Below are 20,933 nucleotides of genomic sequence, written 5' to 3' on the forward strand. Positions count from 1 at the left end.
CTGAAATAAATCTACAGTAAATGTTTGAAATTTGTTTTAGCTTTGCAACAAGAAATTATGGTTATTTAACATTCTTTAACTTAGTAGTATTTGTAATACCAGTAGTATTGATATCTCTAGTAAAAGTAAGTAGTAGTAGCAAAACTATAACTGTAGCATAATTTGCAGTATATTACAGTACTGTCACCATTTCTGAGTACTGTACTGTAGTGTAGTAGTACTATGATTAGAAGCCACCACCAGTATCTGTGATACTATTGGAAGCACAGGCATTAGCTGTGGTAGTCGAAGTGGTAATAGTACCATCAGTACTAGTAGTATTAGCAGTAGCAGTTTTATTATTGTCATCTACTATAATTGTAACGCCTGTGCTTTCTGTTTGAAGGTTATGAGTCTATCAGAAGGGAAGAAGTTCTGTTGAGAAAGAATGAACATTTGTAATCGGTGAGTAAAGTGTCTGTCGACTGTTTTAATTTTATTAATTGTCTGTGTACTCGGAGAGACAATACTATACTATAAATTTTGTCAAGTCTTGACAGGACAAAAAGTTACAAGGATATAAAGCTTCATAAGTGTAAACGATTAAATTTGTTATGACATTAAGTTATTTATAATAAATATGTATTTTTTTAGTATGTAGTTATTCATTCACTCATCTACTATACTGCTTTTGAAATTACCGACTCATCTTTAGATTATAATTAATAAATAAGTACAATGAGGCATGTTTATTTTTTCCTTCTTCTTTGATTAACATTGGATATATGTATATAAATAAATATGCATACATTTCACACAAAGGCAGCAGTTGCTTTTTATTTTTCGGGTACACATTAAAGTATAGGTAGGAACAGAGCCATACTTTTCAGCTCAACATCCTGCATACTTGGTTGACTGATATTTGATTGAATTAATTCATTAATGTTTATTTAAATTGTTTTTGACTGGCGTTCTGTCGGTCTGACTAGTGCTCTTATTGTTTCAGCACTAACAAGTCCAGGACCTTGCAATTCCATACTGCACTGCCATCATTTTTTATATTTCTAGGGAAATTTGAGACTTTTTTGTTTATTGTGTTTATAAGATGATTGTAGAATTTACTACATTTTAATCAGGCAGCTCAGTCTAGTGATGTAGCATATTCAGTTATTGTGTTACCTAGCTTTAATAAGGTATAGGCTTTATAATATTTTATACTGAAAACATATACAATTAATTATATATATATATATATACACAAGAGTGTGTTCAAACGGAAACGTGATTAAATTAACTGCACTTAATCAATAATAGCATGGAGGCTAATTAAACATGTTAAATGTGCTGTGACACTGTTCCTGAGTAGCTGCTCTCTGGAAAAAGAAATATTTGTGCACAGTGATAAAGAATCGACAGGAACATCTCAAAAAACAAATACAAAAGGAATTTGACCTTAGGACAAACTTTATATTTACCTATTATTGTTGTTTTCCACCATGTTGGCAGTAACTGTCTAAAGTCACTTGTTATCCTGGTGACCATTGGCACAATTTCCTGTTGGTACAAAGTAGTAAAGTGCATTAGTTTCTTCTTAAATGACATATTATATTACTCTGAAATGTAATAGTTAATATTTTTATATTTTGTGTATTCGGGCCACAGGCTGATTTTAGATGTGATTTGAGAGATTCACCTTACACCTGTTGATGGTCCACTGACAGTGAAAGCGGACGTTGTTTGAACGGTTAGCGTTAGCTTGAGTTAGCTTAAATAGCTGTATGGTGTATAACATTTTGCATAATATTTAGAAACTAATTACATCCGTAATGCGGATGGCAAAAATAAGACTTTTAATGGCGATAAAGTGTTTCATAACCTGTCAACCTGTCTTTTAAACAGAGTGTTATTCAGAACAAATTTAGCTAACTAACGCTAGCGTTAGCTCATTTAGCTAAAGGCAACAACGGCTTCCTGATCCGGCGGATTTCCTTCAGACTCGGTGAAGCGTTGCAGGTAGAAAGTTTTCTAATGAATCCCACCTCACGTCAGGTGTTTGTCGAGTTTAATTCACGTTTCATCGGTCATTCACTCGCATTAAATCCACTACCTGCAGTAGCTAATTGTATATTCCGTACTAAGTTTGTGTCTTTCACCTGTTAGCGCTTTTTCCCATTTTTACCCTCTTAAATTAGCTCAACCTAGCCTAGCATACATTCGAGTCACACAGGTAGCTAGCCAGCTAACGTTAGTAACCCTACTCGGCAGAGATAACAAACTATATTTGTAAAAATAAATAGTTTAAACACTCACCGCTGTTCTGCTGACATTGTCAAAATTCATAGATCAAGATAAGTCAAGATAAAGATCTTTGAACCTGTCTGGTTCCTACCTAGAGAACCAGTGGGCCGCCATCTTTAGTTTAACATCTCCAGGTCAACAAGGCAGATTAATATATAATAATATAAATTAATATATAATAATATAGATTAATCTATAATAATATAGATTAATATATAATAATATAGATTAATATATAATAATATAGATTAATATATAATAATATAGATTAATATATAATAATATAGATTAATATTAATAATATAGATTAATATTAATAATATAAATTAATATATAATAATATAGATTAATATTAATAATATAGATTAATATATAATAATATAGATTAATCTATAATAATATAAATTAATATATAATAATATAGATTAATATATAACAATATAAATTAATCTATAATAATCTAGATTAATCTATAATAATCTAGATTAATATATAATAATATAGATGAATCTATAATAATATAAATTAATATATAATAATATAGATTAATATATAACAATATAAATTAATCTATAATAATCTAGATTAATCTAAACTACATCTAGATCAAAGGTTACGCTGCAGACTGCTCACAACTAGACTAGAGTAATCACATTAATGTTTTTGTTGCTGTTTTTATTTTTGTTTTGTTTTTGCTTTACCAAACGTTGTATGCCCATATCCCAGATATGGATGTTGTTATTTTTTATTAATTTAACTTTTATGTTTCTTTAGGCCTGGAAATAGTCACATTTACTGGCAGTTGTATAAAACAAATGTTGTACCTGTCTCCACTGTAAATTAATTTTAAAGTGTAAATACAGGGTTGGTTCTTGAATTTCCCCCCAAAACAAATAGGATGTCCACTAAGCTTCATTATTAAAGGTTCAGTGTGTAAGTTTACAAATTTTAACTTGATCCTGTAGCAGACTACGACCTGGAACCTGGACGGCCAGGTGAGGTCTAATTAAGAAAGTGCAATCTTCAACCCTACCGCTAGATGTCACTAAGTCTTTCACACTGCACCTTTAAACTGACATGATTATTTTGAAGGAAGCTGTTGATTTGCTTCATTTAATTATTATTTTATGTATATTTAGTCTTCTCTACTTAATGATTTAAGTTGTTAGTTCAATAGGAGTGTGAATATTCCTCACCTGGTATATGTGAAGAGTAATTGAGCATCTGTATGAAACAATATGTGGTTAATGAGAATTGTTTATACTTGTGTTGCTAAGGGCTTGCACACTGTAACACTTTAACCTGCCATCACACACAACTGAGAGAAGTTACGTGACAACAACCGTATTCACTGAATGTGCATATTAGCATGTAGGATTGTGTGCACACAGCATGTAAATATGTTTGCATATGTGCTACAGTATGTCCTATCTGGGCTGCAGAGCACTGTGTCAGACACCTCTTGTCCTCACTATAGTTGGAGTCACCATCAGCACATTTCCAGCTTGTGTAAACACAATAAGAGCTGGGGTCCCTCTCGGGTCACATACACTGTCAGTGGCTTTTATAGTGGCTTTATGAAAGTTTGATTCTGACTGACAGAAAGCAACGCTGTGCATATAAGGAGAGACACAGACACAAGGATCTAAACCTGTTTAAGACCCAAAAAGAAATGGAAAAACTGAATGACTTTAGATGCTCAGGTGTCAAAGTGCAGAAGCTTGACTGGTGAGTTGTTGACTACGTGATACGTTGCTGATATGAGGGGAGTTTCAGTTTGAGCAGTGATGTTGCAACTTCAGTCCTTCATGGAGGCTGTGGCATGTGAAAGTTCGGGATTTTGTTTATGACAGATCAATAATTTGTGGTAAGTCTTGAAGCTGTAACTTCATGAATGTACGATAGTTTTATATTCTGAACTTTGAATGCTTGTTTTCAACTGGTGCCTGCAGCTATTTGTCTCACATGCATGTTTCCAGATGACACTAAATGTAAGAGCTCTCGGGTTGTGGTAAAGATAGAAAATAAATAACTAATTATCTTTAACAAAGTCAGCAGTGTTTAGCATTTAGAAAGGAGGTTTTTTGTAAACTTGAAGGTCTGCACTTTCAGCTAGTTATTCATAGTGTCTTTGCCTATGGTGAAAGGATTTATCTTGTTATACTGAAGAATTATTATCAATGGGTGATTATCTCTTTCCTATTCTACTCATGTATTGTACATGCTGTTGCACATGTTGAGAAGCATCAAAATGACAGTATGTGATATCTGCACCCACACAGAGAGGGAGGTCGCTGTGCAGAGATGGCTATGGTATGCCTGACGGATTTTGAGGAGTATGCCAAGGAGCATCTCTCAAAGGCCACCTGGGATTACTATGCCGCTGGAGCAGACGAATGTTGCACCAGAGACGACAATCTACTGGCTTACAAAAGGTACACTGAAAAAAATAAACCCAGACATTCAAGGCCATCACAAGTATGTGATTTAACTTTTCAGTTTATGGCTGCAGATAATCAGTCACTGTTAAACTTGTGCAGAGTAAAAGTGCAGCTTAAACCCATATAAACAAAATACCACGTTTACAAAAAACAACCACACCATTTGGGGTTTATGTTTAAACTGATGATCATGTGAGGACAGTGCCTGTAAAAATGTCATAGATAAATGTTTTTTGTGGACTTTGGACTGCTGTTACAGATGTCTATGTGTGTGTGTGTGGTTGTGATTCTTTATAATCACTAACAGACAGTTACATTTTACACAGCACTCATGCTCCACTGTTTCCCAACCCCCTGTAGTGACGAAGAAACTGTTTTGAAAGTTGCATTATTATCAGTGGGACAAACATACAGGGTCATCATTTTTTAATCTTGTCAGAGCCTTTCCCTTGTGTGCATCCTTGTACATTCCTCTCAGCTTTCCTAATTCTTTATTTAAAAAAAAAAAGCGATAGACTGCTTTTCCTTACTGTGATGCTTCGTACTATATATCTTCAACAACCCTGTTACTAAAGATATGCTGATATATTTGGGGTCAGGCTAGTGATTTTCCTCCTGCACGAATATGGGTTGGGCTGTGTCCTGGAATGTGAGAGTTTTGGGAAAACTGAATGTCAGAGTGTCGCGTCTGTATTTATTCAGAAAAATCTGATATGTGCATCAAAAACAGCATGATATCATTTCATAAATATAGACATATCTTGAAGGGAGCTGTTCAGAACATTTCTTCCTCGCAAACTGCCACATTGCATTTTATTTGTTATGATTGCTCAGGATCCGTCTGAGGCCTCGGATCCTGCGGGATGTGTCAGTGAGCGACACTCGGACCACAGTGCAGGGGACAGAAATCAGCTTCCCAGTTGGTATTGCACCTACTGCCTTTCACTGCCTGGCCTGGCATGAAGGGGAGGTGGCTACAGCTCGAGGTGAGGATGGTATTTGTGTCTCTCTATCAATCTTCATTTACCATAGCAATGATTTCTCAACTTTCACCACACAGCCACTGAGGCACTCAACACCTGCTACATCACCAGCACTTACTCCACCTGCTCAGTGGAGGAGATAGTGGCAGCAGCACCAAACGGTTACCGCTGGTTCCAGCTGTATGTGTACAGGGACCGGAAGCTGTCAGAACAGATTGTGCACCGTGTAGAGGCGCTTGGCTACAAGGCTCTGGTCCTCACTGTTGACGTCCCCTACACCGGAAAGCGCCGCAATGACATCCGCAACCAGTTCAAGCTGCCACCACACCTCAAGGTCAAGAACTTTGATGGAGTATTCCAGGTAACAATTTTTTTTAATGTACTCTCTAAAACATACAGTGACGAGAAAAAGTATGTGAACAGTATGTGTAACATAGCACAGGCATATATATTGAGAACAACCTTAAAAATCTCATACTGCAAATGGAAAAAGCAAAACTAGCAGAGCGTCTATGGCAGGACATCACAAAGGAAGTCGCTACTTACTAAAAATTACATTGCTGCACGCCTGAACTTAGCAAAATTACAGTTTTGTGGACTGATGAAACTATATTAAACTATTTGGAAAGAACACACAGCACTACATCCGGCGTAAAAAGGTCACAGCATATCATCATGAAAACATCATTCCAATTGTAAAGTATAGTGGAGGAAACATCCATGATTTGGGCCTGCTTTGCTGCATCAGGGTTTGGCCAACACAACAGAATGGCTTCAGAAACAAAATCTGCCTTTTGGAGTGGCCTAGTCAGAGCCCAGACCTCAACCCAATGAAGATGCTATAGAATGACTTGAAGAGAGTCACACATGAGACATTCAAAGAATATGACATAGCTAAAGCAGTTCTGCAGAAGAATGGGCTAAAAGTCCTTCTGAACGAAGTGCAGGTCTGATCTACAGCTTCAGGAAGGACCTGGTTGAGGTTGTGTTATTATTGTAGACACATTATATTTGTTAAAACTCTTGACTTAAAGATCAGATCAGAATTTAAGACAAATTAATGCAGAAAACCATGAAATTCCAAAAGATTCACATACTTTTGTTGCCACTGTATAAAGACGTAACGGAAAATACACGAGGCAAATCAAAGATAAAACTAAAGCAAAAATGAAACAAAAGCCGTCAAGACAAAACAAAGATGAAACATGTGAAACAAGAAAACACAATATACTAAACAAGTCTGCCTCATTTACTGCTTCTTTAATACAATATTACACGTTTACACTGAATAAAACCGCTGTATTCAAGTCACTGTTTTTTATGTTTGCACTGTTACATCAGATAACAATGATATGATATCAGATTATTAAAAGTCTGTTAGTAAAGGTACAGTAATAGTTCAGAGTATATTTGTATGTGAAGTAGACACTTACAACAGTTGTATGTGTACAACATGCACTATAAGCAGGAGACTGCGGGCCCAGAGGAGTATGGGATCCCAGCCAACACCTTAGACCCCTCCATCAGCTGGAAGGACGTGTACTGGCTGCAGTCCATCACCCGTCTGCCTGTTATCATCAAGGGTATCCTAACCAAGGAGGATGCTGAGCTGGCCGTGGAGCATGGTGTTCAGGGTATCATCGTGTCAAACCATGGGGGGAGACAGCTGGATGGAGGTCCAGCCTCGGTACGTACTGACCAGATGACTTGCATTATATTATAAAAACATCTTGTGTCTGATGTCATATTTCCAGATGGGATGTAGGTGTACGTGAGGTAGCAACAAATATGACATGTAAAGGTATTAAAGGTAGAATAAAAAGAAGCAGGAGCAGTATTTGTGTGTAGTAGTGGTACTAGTAGTATGCCTATTAAATGTACAAGTAGTAGTGACGCGCAGTAACTGCAGTTTGTGTACATTACTAGCAGTAGAAACTGTTGCAGCAGTTATCAGTAATTAAAGGCTCCTGCCAAGAGTTAGGGTTAAACTTTGGCTGCAGTATAAACAGCCAGTCTACACTGACCAGACTGTGCACTGTTCCTTTGAAGTACGTTGGCCCTCTTATGTCTTCACCTTTGCTACCAACAGATCGATGCACTGGCAGAGATCGTGGACACTGTGCAGGGCCGGATCGAGATCTATCTGGACGGAGGAATCAGGACAGGAAGTGATGTGCTGAAAGCACTGGCCTTGGGAGCAAAGTGTGTATTCATTGGCCGTCCAGCAGTGTGGGGCCTTGCATACAAGGTACTGTGGCAATAAGACAGTGAAGTGTTAGTCAAAGTAGCTCTAGCCCACACCCACAAACAAATTGGAAGGCTAACACAAGACTCCAGTTAGCTTTTTTATAGTCATTATTCAAAGGGTTCAAATACTTTTTCCATTCCAAACCATGAGGTTTTCCTAGTTGTTCTCAATAAACACATGAAAGATCAAAACATTTTTTGTGTTATTGTTTTAGGCACATTAAATTTGTTGATACTTTTGACTTAGACGAAGATCAGATCATGTTTTATGACAAATTAATGCAGAAAACTACAAAATCCCACATGTGGGATGTATTTTGTGTGTGCATGTGGCCTTTTGCACTTTTATTTGAAATTTTAGTACTCACAGTTATTTAGCTATCTGACACATATTTTCATGTTTTCTTTGTCTGAACTCAGTGAAATCATAAAGATTTTACGCACTGTGTCTTTCATTAGTGTGTCTGCACTCACTGTTTTTATCTATACAGTCATATGTTTCATTGTGTGATCTTCCAGGGTGAGGAAGGAGTGAGGGAAGTACTGCAAATCTTAAATGATGAGTTCCGTCTGTCCATGGCTTTGTCAGGTGAGAGATGTCAAATCAAGTCACTAGAACAATCATGACTGTGGCCATGTTTATACATTTTGTGCCAAAATAAGTAGAGTATCTCAAATAAAACAACAGCGTGTCTGAATTGATTCAGGTTGCAGGAACGTGGCAGAGATCAACAGGAACCTCATTCAGTTCTCCAAGCTTTAACATGCCAGCAGGGGGCAGCACTGAGGACAATAAGGACACCCACTGAAGAGAGTGTTGAACAAGACTCAGAAACAGCATCGTGATGAAATGAAAGATGTTCACTTCAATACTCATGTCTTCATCACGTCAAGAAGACATGATACATGCAAGCAGCTTCCATCATTTGGAAATGACCAAACTGTCTTCATGCCAGAATGCATGAGTGAGAAAAGGCAAATGAAAGTGTTTTTGCTTTTGGATTGGAGGAGATGGAGACACTTATGATGAAACCAAGAAACAGATGATGACATACACTGTGGTTTGAAATGCTGCCTGTGTTTGTGGTTTAATAAACACCTGCTGAGGTGATGATTTGTTGGTATTTTCTGTATCTGTTATTAGCAGGTGAAGTTTTTGGTTTGTTTGTTGACAACCTTTTAATGCAGGAAAATTAAAGTATAGTAGTCTGACTGAAAGTGTAGGCACATAATCGCTCTAATGTCTTTAGAAGAAACTGGTTTTAAATTGAATAATAATATAATATATTGTTGAGTATGTTAGATGCTTTCAACTTTCATTCTGCAAATTACATAAAAAATTGTTACCATTAAAAAAACCATTAAAATGTTAGTGAATGATAAATGAATGATAACAATTTAATACATTTCATTTTCTTCTTTTACTGCATACTGCATAATTTCAAAACCTTAAAAGCCGTTTGTGAAACTTGCATATTTCACTAACCATATCACAAGTGTGACACAGTGGCGGGTGCATGAAGATGTGTAAAGACAGAAAGAGAAGTAGCACAGGAAGTCGCTGAGGTCTTGGTTAAGTGAAACGTTGAAACGGTGATGCTCACTCAGACGCTTCAGTTCTCCAAACAGCTGGGGCAGTGCAGCAGACAGTCTGCTGAGTGTTCCTCTCGGAGTTCTGGTCAGTTAGATTAACAGGCTGGAGGGAGGCCTCGGGTCCAGTCTGCTGAGGAAGCTTTCTTCCAGGTAGGTCACCCAACGACATTTCTGTAGTTTTACAGTACATCCAGCTCCATTTCAAACATCTGCAGGCATGGATGACAAGAAAAACCTACCACAGGTTCATATGTGTACATTCATGTGCAGTCATACACTACAAAAGTAGATTTAGGTCACACCGCTGTATCACACTTTACTCACTTTTAATAACTGGTGGTGATACTAAGCACTGGCACCCAATGACTTTAAAAATAGCTAATGAAACAAAGATCAACTTTAAGTTCTTTAAACTGAGTCTTGAATGAATTAGAGAGGTAAGAAGTCAGAGTTAAAAAGCATTACAACACCAAGAAAGAGCTTTTATCTAGTGTCTTCATTAAAGATTCAGACTATGTTGTTTATAACACAATTAGTTGCTTTTAAATTCTCATTTTCCATCAATTCACCTTCATAATCTCAACTCATACTCAACTGAAGTGAGCAAAAAAAAACCCAAAATCTGATGTCAGTCATCTAAAAACCTACACATGGTAGTAATTTGCACACTTGACCCACACATATGTAAGTGTAGTAAAGTGTGTGAACTAACACAGCTGCAAGTACGGAGATGATGTCTTTGTGGAAGTTACAGACAAACAACAGTTTAATGTGACGAAACAAAGAGAAAATATAGTTAGTATAGTATAAATTATTTATTGTTGTGCTCACAAACAACCATGTAGGTTGTAACACAGTTGATTTTATGCAAAGAAAAGCACGCTGCTAGCAGTTTCATATATATTAATATACATATATTAAGTGTGGAAAATGAACTATTTACTGTCCTTGAGTACAGTAAATAAAACGTAGCTGTAAATAAACATGAATGCTGTTTGACAAGGTAACATAAGAATGAACAGAAGTTTATTTTTATTAATGTGGATAAAATCTGATTATAGACTCAAATACAAAGGAGAACCAAAAATACATGTCTGTCTTCTTACACTACTTACTTTGTTTTCACATAGGAAGTCTCACCAGCGAAACAACAGCCCTCAAGAGGAAAATGACATGGGGTAAATGGTTGTTTTGGTTCAGTACTTACTTTACAATGTTTCTCTTGTTGATATTGCACATGAACTTCAACATTTCATGTCCTTGTATAATACATAAGCAAAAGAAATTTGTTCAGGGTGTTATTGTTGTCATGATTATCGTTTACTAGAATTGAGTATTGACGTTTGCAACAAGACAACACAAAATAAATAAAAGTCTTTGTTTCCTTAAATACGTAACTGCAGCACCGTGCTTGGTTTAGTGTACGTTTAATTAGTTGTATACCACATTGCATGTAAGTGACTTGGCAGGAAACTGTTTGTAGAGAAGTGACTTCGTTGGAAGGAGTTTCCTCTTTTTCAGATCACAGGACTCTAAAATAACAAAAACAAAAAACAGACTTCTGTAGAGTGGGTAAGAAGTCAGATAACAAGCTCCGTTAATCAAATATCTGACATGGTTAAAGTTAGGCTTTGAGCTAATCAGGCTTTAAGATCTCCTAACTCTACTGAAGAAAGTGATGCACAACTAACAGGAAGTGCTGAGAAACGGTGCGTGTGAAACTGCCACAAACAGTCCGTACGCCTGAAGCTGTTTTGGATGCCGACACGACTCTATGAGACAAACTCTGTATCCTCTAATCTCGGTTTGACCAAAACACGAATTAAATGGAGGCTGCAAATTAAACATATAAGCACAGTTTGGTCTTGCACCACCTCTGCAGGGGAAATGGAGATGACAGCGGGGCAGGGAGGCTGAGCCGCAGGCTGTCCCGCCTGGGCAGCAGGCAGTCCAGAGATCCACCAAGGCCAAGGCCAAGGCCTCCAGCTCAGCCAGAAAGACCTGATCCTGCTCCGCAAGGTGAGTCCTCACTGGCTCTCCACAGCTTTCAGTTTTAAAGAAAAGACTGATACAAGAAAGTGGACGTGGTGATGCAGGCTTCATTTAATGTGTTCAAGATTCACACCACACCGACACAAATGTAAAATAACTCAAACACTCACTCATGACAGAGAAACTCTACATATGGATAAAAGAGGTTTATCATAGTAAAAGGTGGAGTGAACAGGTGTTGAGGATGTGAAGATGCAGTTGTAAGTTCAGTTAGAGTTCTCCACCCCCTTATAGAGGAGGGAGGACCATGGTGTTGTAGATCTTAAAGGACCTGAGCCTCCACAGAAATCCAGCCGGCTCTGGGCTTGTTGTGGATCCATGTTGAGGTTGTTGTACAGTCCAGTCTCCAGGTGTCTGTTCTCTGAAACAACCTCATTTCAAATATAGAGATAAGAGACTCCACTACCTAGTCCAGGTTTTTTAGTTTTATTGATGTTAAGCTGGAGACGATTAAGCCCACGCAAGTAAACAAAACTGTCCACCACTCTCTGTCACTCTGTGATGTCCCCACACTGAATATACCTCACGACAGCAGGGACATCAGAGAGCTGAAGGTGGCAGGACTTACTCGTTTCTCATTATCTTTTCACTCTTTGACTACGGCACTATAGATGACAGGCTTCCAGTGGCTCCTGCTTCACCTCCACTTCCGCCCCCGGCTGCAGCTCCTACACCCCTCCCCCCACGCTTGGACACGCCACCGAAACGTCCAGACAAAGCCACAAAGCCCAAACTGCCACCACGACCACTGTCCAAGGTGTTCAGTAGCAGTGAGCACGGAGCAGCTGTGCTGCAGGTTTGTGGTCGTGACTATTTTCTGAAGGGTTCACAGTAACATGCACCACAGCAAGCTACTCATGACAAACACTGTTTTCTTTCCAAAGGGTTTTGATACTTTTCGGGCAGATGAGACTCTCTGTGACGTCATCTTGGTTCCTGGAGACAGCAAGAAGATGTTCCCAGTTCACAGAGTTATCATGGCTTCATGCAGTGACTATTTCAAGGCAATGTTCACAGGTAAGGGGTCTCCTCCAGTGCAGTCGGAGGTCACAGGTTTGGAAAATGCTGCATTGTTTGACTAATCAGACTTTAATTATTATGTAAGTTATAGTAGAAACCCATTTAACTATACAGAAAACATTAGATCAGTATCAGAAAGTTTTTTAAGACCTTTCAAAGCTTTAATATAAAACTTACACGCCCTAAATAACAGAATGCTGATCGTCGAAATCATTGTTTTTAACGTGCAGTCATTTCCCTTTTAGATTAACATATTTTTACAAATACTAAAGGAAAAGAGGAAGAATGTTTTGCATCATGACTTACTTCTACAGTGAGCTTCCTTCATTTGTAGCTTTCACCTCAATACAGCATTTATAATCCACGGCATAATTAATTACAGTGCTTCTATTGTCCTTTTGTCCTCTGAGCAGTCAGACTTCACTATACTTGCTGAATGTGCACTTTTAAATTGTGTCTGCACAAGATAAATCTTTAGACATAATGCAAAGTCATTCTTTGACCTTGTCCTTGTCTCTGTACTCATCCAGGAGGCATGAGGGAGCAGGAGATGAGAGAGATCAAGCTGCATGGCGTCACTACGTTGGGGTTAAAGAACATTATAGACTTCATCTACACATCCAAAGTCAGCCTGGACATGGGTAATCTCCAGGATACACTGGAGGCTGCAAACTTCTTGCAGGTCATGCCTGTGCTGAGCTTCTGTAATCAGCTTCTGAGCAGTGAGGTGAGAGGCTTTTCCTTCAGTTTGCAAAGCTGCATCAATGTTGTAATTATATTTAAGTAGGCAGGAGGCCTATAGGTCATTCACTGCTTGGTGAATGACCTATAGGCCTATAGGACCTGAAGGTAATCCATGATTTTCTGTGTTGTTCTTTAATGCAGATCACTATTGATAACTGTGTGGAGGTGGAGCACATCGCTACAGACTTGCTTCTAGAGGATGTTCTGCTGAACATAGGTGAGTAAGAAAAGTACATCCTTTATACAGTATAGGATAAAAATACTGTAGCAAGTAAATACTGTAGTATTTGGACTATTCTGATCCTCTTTGTTCTGTCTAACGTAGGTGAGTTTGTGAGCCAGAACCTCTTAGAGCTGGTGCAGTGTGAGCGTTACCTCCAGCTCTCTGAGACCACCATGGCCAACGCTCTGGCCAGCAACTCTCTGAAAGGTTTCTCTGAGCTGGACCTCTACAACATTGCCAGGGACTGGCTGGAGCATGATGCTCCTAAACGTCACTCATCGGTTTATGCCTTAATGCGCCACATTCGTTTCCCACTGATGAGCCCCAGTGAGCTGATTCAGATCTCACAGGACGAAGAGGACGAAGGTGAATCCTTGATGCGCTCTGACACGGCCTGCGTGAACCTCCTGCTGGAGGCCAGCAACTATCAGATGATGCCTTTCATGCAGCCGTCCCTGCAAACTGAGCGGACCCAAATACGCTCGGACTCCACTCACATCCTGGCACTCGGTGGTGTGATGAGGCAGCAGCTGGTGGTGAGCCGGGAGCTGAGGCTGTATGATGAAGTGGCTGAGCATTGGAGGGCCCTGAAGCCCATGGAGGTGCCACGCTACCAGCATGGGGTGGCTCTCCTGGGTGGCTTCCTCTTTATTGTTGGAGGTTAGTGCACCACTTGCATGAAGTTCTTGTTCATTTACTCATCATGATTGAAATTGACAAAAAATCTCTGACACACTGAAACTAAAGTTCCACTGTTTGAAAACTGAAACTTAAATTTAAAACTAAAAATGTTCCCATTAAGTCACATGTGTAATAAAATACTATGAGTACTATGAAAATGTTGAGACAAACATGCTGATCCTCGTTGTCTTCTCAGGCCAGAGCACATACGACACCAAAGGTAAGACAGCCATAGACAGCGCCTACCGCTACGACCCACGCTTCGACAAGTGGCTTCAGATTGCTTCCCTCAACGAGAAGAGGACCTTCTTCCACCTCAGTGCTCTGAAGGGGAAACTTTTTGCCGTCGGAGGAAGGAATGCCTCAGGAGAGATTGGTGAGCTGCTGTCTGCCTTTACTACAGCTGAACGGATTCAGTGTATTTTGCTAATGCAGATAAACTTACATTAAAGTAGCAGGCCAACATTTAATATCAACACAATCATTACTGAGCAGCTGCTACTGTATCATGTGTATTACAAATGAACAATATGTAAGAATCAACCCCAAACATCTCTATCACTTCAGACACAGTGGAGTGCTACAACCTGAAGAAAAACGAGTGGACGTTTGTGACCAACATGGTGGAGCCTCACTATGGACACGCTGGAACAGTTCACGGGGACCTCATGTACATCTCAGGTAAAACTGTTGATTATCTTTGTTGTGTTTTTTTAATTACGTTAATTGTCTTTTCCTTGTTGCTGTAACATAAATCTGCACTATGAAGCAGATTCATCTGGAATCAATCAATTTATGAGCCAGAATGAGTGTCCATTGTAAAATTTAGGTTCTAGCAAAGTGTCACGTTGGAGGAGGAATTTCATTCATTTTCATTTGTTACCTTTAAAGGTAAATTTTATGATCTAAGTCAGAGTTAATTCATTGTCACCGTGTACAGTTTAGCCTGCAGCATCATTTTGGGTGGTGTAAAAATAATAGTAATAAAAATTCAAACAAAAACACACTTAAAGCACAGGAGAGGCAGAAAAGCTTCGAGGAGCGCTCAGCTGGTGAACTGCTTGTTGAACACTGGAGAACACTGCACAAGAAAAAGACACAAAACCTTGACCATCCTTCTATTAACAGTCCTTTCTGACTCACAGCACATCTGTTAACATACAAGCCTCTTTTAGTAGATCTCGACAACGCTTATCTCATGGTAACAATACGTTTCACTTGCTTGGCTGACCCATTTAAAACAACTTCCTGTTTGCTGCAGCAAACTCCCACACGCTGATCTTCACCTCGGGTGAGGTACGTCACTTAGCAACCTTGGACAGGAAACGGGTTTCTCATAGTGAGAGCGGAACCATGAGTTTCACATGCAGGACAGAGAGAGACAGGAAACACCAAGGCTTGTGGTTGAAGCCACAGCGCTGTGCAACAAAGTTAAAGGCCATGACTCTAAACTGCTGTATGTACAATAACATTTACAGGAATACGGCACATACTGGACCTGGACACATCCTGTACTCAGTGGATTCCACTAGATGGTTTTTATATTGCAACCCTGGCTCAGCATGATGTAATTAAACACAAAAAATCATCAAGATACAAGAGCTTGAACGAATTACGTCTGTCCATATTCTGCACAGGACCAGTAGTTAAGACAAAGATTCAGATTACACAGTGATGATCATTAAAGTATTGATGTCAACACTAAGACAAACAACTGCTTCACAAACTTGCACATGACAGAAGCAGTTTGGAATGGAAATCCTGTAACAGAAGTATTTTAACTGTGTAATCAGGACGGTATAAACACACAGACGACCGATTAACTGATGCACTGCAGGTGAGTAGGAGCGAGAATCAGGTCAGGTGGCAGGAAGCATGGCAGTGATCAGAGAATGAATGTATGAGACCAGAAGTAAACAGAACCAGAGCAAACAGGGCTGATAGAGTGTGTGAGTGTGACAGTCCTGAGTTTACATTCCTGTAAAAGAGTGTTTGTGGAAAAGCTGCAGGGTTTCAAATCTCTAATATAATAGATGTGATTTAAAGTGTATCAAATCTCAACGTACTAGTTTAGTACAATAATTAAGTTGCATTCATTAAAAGAAACACAACACTGTTTGCAGTTTATACACTTCATCACCCGAGACATGATATCGACTCTTATACTCTCGTATTTCTCTTTAAAGATGAAACAACTGAAGCGAGTGATCGATTCTTAGTAAACTGAGGCAGAGGTTGGATATTTTTATACCTGTGCAGCTGTGAAGGAAGTGTATTTTAATAGGAAGTCGCAATTTAGTGTATGATGTTATTTCATTAGTTAGAGAACATTTGTGGTGGCACTGAAATACACTAAAACATCTTACTTCTTAATGAGTTCTCAGTAACTACTCATTATTGGCTCCACATTTCTGAACCATTTGGACTGAATAATGTCAAACTTTTATATGAAATGTGCATCTGTACATTAAATATTGAGCCTTTTTCACACCTAAAGCAAGAGGTGAACACTATTTCTTCTACATATACACTGGAAAGAACACGTCTGCTTTGCTCTCTATTCAAATTGTTTTCGTAAACAAGTAGTTCATGGAGCAGAAATGACAAAACTATTCGTTAATTATCGAAAGACGTTGGGCAGCTAAGTGATTAACCAGCATTCAAATAAGGAGATAAGTTCAAAAGAATCAGGAAGTTCTGTGTTGGTCACATTGTTTTGAGGAAAGTACCAGACCACGACTTCAAACTCGCCCACGGACACATACATAAAATAATAATTAAATATAGTTTTTATGATTCAAATGCAAATTAAAATAATAAATGAACCAGTTGTTTATTTAGTGCTGTTCTGTTCTGGTCACTCCAGAATCCCCAAAGATTTTCCAACTGTCTGTGCTCCTGTAATTAGCAAATTTTCTCGATGTTTGCTCTTTACTAATTGATTTATTGATCAGCTGAAAATAGCTGAAACACAGCACATCTTTTTAATCAAACACATTTTAGGGCCTGGATGGTCTTTGATGCAGGAATATTTTACTTCCGGCATTTTAATATGTGTTTTATTCCCACGTCACACAGGTGGCATCACCCGGGACACCTTCCAAAAGGAGCTTTGGTGCTACGATCCTGTCGCAGACACATGGAGTCGACGGGCCGACATGACGGAGCTCCGTGGCCTTCACTGCATGTGCACTGTGGGAGACAGACTCTACGTCATGGGTGGGAATCACTTCCGAGGCTGCAGTGACTACGACGACGTCCTGGGCTGTGAATACTACAGCCCCGAGACAGACCAGTGGACTGTGGTGGCACCAATGCCTCGGGGCCAGAGCGACGTTGGTGTGACAGTGTTTAACGGGCAGATCTACGTGGTGGGAGGGTATTCTTGGAACAGCAGATGCATGGTTGAGATTGTGCAGCGATATGATCCAGAGCAGGATGTGTGGGACAGAGTTTTCAACGTGCTGGAGCCTCTCGGCGGGATTCGGGCCTGTACGATGACGGTTCATCTGCCAGAGGGGTCAGTGGATGAGGCCCAGATACAGGAATGCCCTCTGCCAACAGCTAAGAGCTGAGAGAGCTCCACACGTGGGGGTTTCTGAGCTATGACACTGGAAAGATGAAACTTACCTGTGTTAAAGTGCTGTGTGAAAACAAGAGCAACACAGGAAATAGTGTGGGCTGCAGAAGAAGCTGAGCTATAGTATGCCACATTAGCACTGAGTAGTTTGATAATTAGAGATCTTCTTATCCAACACAATCTCTGGGGCCACTTCCCGTCTTTCCACTTACTCAGTTATGTCACTCTGCTGCTCGTGCTTATTTTCTCTCCGCAGCTAAACACGAAACACTCACATCTCTCAAATTAGACGTTCAACGTTCAATTTTCTCTTCATGACTCTCTCTTATTCTCACGGGTAGAACATAAACACCAAGTATTTGATCACTTTTCATCTGACAAATTACAGAAAGAGGAAATTTATCAACGAAAGGCCACAGTGTGAGGGATTCATCTGTGTTTTACTGTGTACAACATGAGGAACAACCTCTAAAAAGACGTTTAACTCGCAACAGCTGATTTTTCTGATTCTGGTATTTGCAAAACATATTTTATAGACAAAATACCTGATCCCTACAGTTTATTGAAAGATTTATGATGCAGCTTCACGTATTATTAGTACAAAAACACAGTAGGATAGTGTGAAAGAAAACAGTTTAGTTCAGTTCAGACACCCACACTGTAGGAATTTATTATCGTGCTTTTGCACTTTGTTCTAATTATTTGATACAAGAAGGAGGAGGAGGAAGGAAATTAGATTGTATCTCAGAACATTTGCTCCCATTGAGACACATTTGTCCTCCGCTGCAGCAGCTTATAAAAGATGTACTGCGGTATTGTAATTTTAAATGTATTAACAATTTAAAAATGGTCAGAATGTAATGTTGCTGATTGTCATTCAAATGTCTTTAATAACACAGTAAGAACTCGATCTGTAGGCTGTAATATTAACTGTGGCTGTTTCATTCATGCAATAACATTATAGTGTATATTGTAGGCTGTATCATAAAAGGGAAATTTCATTGGACATTGGTAAATAATCTACTATAACTGTTGACTATCAGCCCTCAAAGTTTTCTATAAAACCTCAGCAACGACAAACTGCTCATTTCATAATAATATGACAGTCATAGTTCCACAAAAAACAATTAATTAGCTAACTAGTGAGAAATACATTTTTCATTTTGAGTGAATTTCCTGGACATATGTCAAACATTATTATTAATATTTCACTCAATGATTCCCTCTTGCCAAACGTCATAATAAGTGGGTGTAATGTTTCTTGTTTGTTTAGATTTTTTTGTACATGTATTGTTTGATGCATTGTTTTTAAAATAAAACTAATAAAATGATGTTTCACTAAGGATCGCCTTGTTCTCTGTCAGTGAAAACCTCATCAGTCATTAGGATAAGAAAACCTTCAGCAGCTATAAACACACACGTGTCTGATGCAAGTGAATGACCATGAAAATACCCTCGAGGCTTCATCCTTCACCTCCAGATAAGACGACAGACAGCTGTGATATCGACTTCTACGTATGTCAAGGACTAGAAACACTGAAAAGCGAGAGTATGTGATGGCTAACACATCACTGAAAAGACACAACTGAGAAAAGATGCCTTGTGAGACTTGACCTAATTTACAGCTGCAAGAAAAAGTATGTGAACTCTTTTCCTGGTTTTCTGCTTGAGTCTAATCTTCATGAAAGTGACAAATATCAACAAACACAATATTTCTAAGCTGATAAAACACAAACAGTTTAAATGTTTCACGTCTGTATTGAACACATACATTAAATATAAACAGTGATGTTGGAAAAAGTAAGTGAAACTCTACACCTTGTCCAATCAATGAAATGAAAGTTGTGGTTTAGAGCTAAGTGTCAATGTCCTGTCCACAAGCAGCATCAGCGATGTGAGCCGTGCCTCACAGAAAAGGGACTTCAGAAGACCTCTTATCTACGCTTCATGTACCAGGAGAGAGTTTCAGAGTAATCTCAAAGACTTTAGATTCGATTTCAAAAGAAATCTGATGTTGTTCATCTTCAAGAAGCGTAAAAGTGAGTAAAAAAGACCAAATGTAAATGTCAAAAGGTTTACGTATATAATAATACTGGTTGGAGTCCCCACAACCACAAGGCCTCACATAGGTAAAAACCCTGCACCACCCTGAGTTTCCACCGCAGCACTGTGGCGTATGACCTAGCGTACCACTTATTGAGTGAACACTAGTGTGACACTCTCACACTCAGTGTGAGAGAAATAACATGTTTGACCATGTGGCAGACACATCACCTTGAATCATTTAATCTTGTTTCGTGGAGCCTTGCACCTTCATCAGGGTCGTGTGCTCGTCTTTGCCTTCAACAGAACCCCACTTACAGTTCATCACTTAATTTTAAAGACGACTCATTTTATCTTCTGTTCTTTTACAGTTAAAATATTTAAAGAGTTCTCAGAAATGTTCAAAACATGATGTAGATAGGAGACATAATAATAGATTTCAGGAAGAACCCTCCTCCTCTGCAGCCACTGATCTTCACTGTGTGAAATATCACGTACAACAACAACCACCATGTGCAATACTTCAAACTCAACATTAAGTTTATTAGTTTATTTTTTCCTGCTCCACTCATGTACAAACATATGAATGTATAGAGGTAGATGTAATTAGCATTAAGTGTTTTTTTTACCCTAAGAAAACCCCATAAAGCAGCAACAGGCCAGAAACCTCATCTCACTTGTTATTAACATGAGTTATTCTGTCTGTTTTAATCTAAGTAACTAGTACAGAAAAAGCTGTAATATAATTCTCATGGCACGAAGAGTTTGAATTTCATTCTGTAATGTAGTTTAACAGAAGTAAACATTGGAAAATGTAGAAATAATCACCAACTTATCATATTTTGCAGCCAAATGTGAACAGACACAACTAAGAAATCTTTATTTCATAAAAACATAAAATGACGCCTTGAATCTTCAGGTCAAGACGTGTTTTTCTCTGTCACAGACAGAAACTCTTTGTAGCATCGTGTTATTCCCAATGAAATACTCGGTTAGACTGTATCTGTCCTTGGCATAAACTGAGTGTCCATCCCCCATTTTATCAAGCT

At 38.7% G+C, this 20,933-nt stretch overlaps 2 protein-coding genes and 1 long non-coding RNA gene across 6 annotated transcripts in view; 2 read left to right on the forward strand and 1 right to left on the reverse strand.

Moving 5' to 3' along the window:
- Nucleotides 1-2,403, reverse strand: part of LOC113172970 — a 28,321-nt gene extending 25,918 nt beyond the window's left edge. The window contains exon 1 of the long non-coding RNA XR_003299798.1: nucleotides 2,290-2,403. This is a non-coding gene — a long non-coding RNA (uncharacterized LOC113172970). The remainder of the gene's footprint in view (nucleotides 1-2,289) is intronic.
- Nucleotides 1,976-9,202, forward strand: hao2 (hydroxyacid oxidase 2 (long chain)). 4 transcript variants are annotated; one of them, XM_026376113.1, is made up of 8 exons: nucleotides 1,976-1,992; nucleotides 4,560-4,712; nucleotides 5,553-5,704; nucleotides 5,779-6,062; nucleotides 7,167-7,388; nucleotides 7,791-7,949; nucleotides 8,468-8,537; nucleotides 8,656-9,202. In XM_026376113.1, exons 2-8 carry the CDS (start codon nucleotides 4,582-4,584, stop codon nucleotides 8,709-8,711), a joined length of 1,074 nt encoding a protein of 357 aa, XP_026231898.1. In that variant the 5' UTR covers nucleotides 1,976-1,992; nucleotides 4,560-4,581; the 3' UTR covers nucleotides 8,712-9,202. The 4 variants fall into 4 exon arrangements, with proteins under 4 accessions (XP_026231898.1, XP_026231899.1, XP_026231896.1 ...); XM_026376114.1 differs by lacking the exon at nucleotides 1,976-1,992 and adding an exon at nucleotides 3,981-4,144 and having other exon boundaries at nucleotides 7,170-7,388; XM_026376111.1 differs by lacking the exon at nucleotides 1,976-1,992 and adding an exon at nucleotides 3,985-4,144.
- Nucleotides 9,203-9,536: 334 nt separating this feature from the next.
- si:rp71-68n21.9 (kelch-like protein 9) lies at nucleotides 9,537-18,663 on the forward strand. The gene is made up of 11 exons (XM_026376110.1): nucleotides 9,537-9,691; nucleotides 10,672-10,719; nucleotides 11,424-11,560; nucleotides 12,205-12,389; nucleotides 12,478-12,610; nucleotides 13,144-13,340; nucleotides 13,499-13,574; nucleotides 13,683-14,240; nucleotides 14,458-14,637; nucleotides 14,829-14,942; nucleotides 17,340-18,663. The coding sequence occupies exons 2-11, from the start codon at nucleotides 10,715-10,717 to the stop codon at nucleotides 17,834-17,836; spliced, it is 2,082 nt and encodes a 693-aa protein (XP_026231895.1). The 5' UTR covers nucleotides 9,537-9,691; nucleotides 10,672-10,714; the 3' UTR covers nucleotides 17,837-18,663.
- The last annotated feature ends 2,270 nt before the right edge of the window (nucleotides 18,664-20,933 follow it).

The sequence above is a fragment of the Anabas testudineus genome, chromosome 21 (assembly GCF_900324465.2).
Source record: "Anabas testudineus chromosome 21, fAnaTes1.2, whole genome shotgun sequence".
Lineage (NCBI taxonomy): Eukaryota > Metazoa > Chordata > Actinopteri > Anabantiformes > Anabantidae > Anabas > Anabas testudineus.

Bases quoted from the DNA above. Each gene is read 5' to 3' on its own strand.
- si:rp71-68n21.9 (XM_026376110.1), top strand. The intron at 14,241-14,457 runs GTTAGTGCACCA...TTGTCTTCTCAG, and splicing joins CTTCCTCTTTATTGTTGGAG to GCCAGAGCACATACGACACC. The intron at 14,638-14,828 runs GTGAGCTGCTGT...CTATCACTTCAG, and splicing joins GAATGCCTCAGGAGAGATTG to ACACAGTGGAGTGCTACAAC.
- hao2 (XM_026376113.1), top strand. From the start codon at position 4,582: ATGGCTATGGTATGCCTGACGGATTTTGAGGAGTATGCCAAGGAGCAT. The intron at 5,705-5,778 runs GTGAGGATGGTA...TTCACCACACAG, and splicing joins GGAGGTGGCTACAGCTCGAG to CCACTGAGGCACTCAACACC. The intron at 6,063-7,166 runs GTAACAATTTTT...ATGCACTATAAG, and splicing joins ACTTTGATGGAGTATTCCAG to CAGGAGACTGCGGGCCCAGA.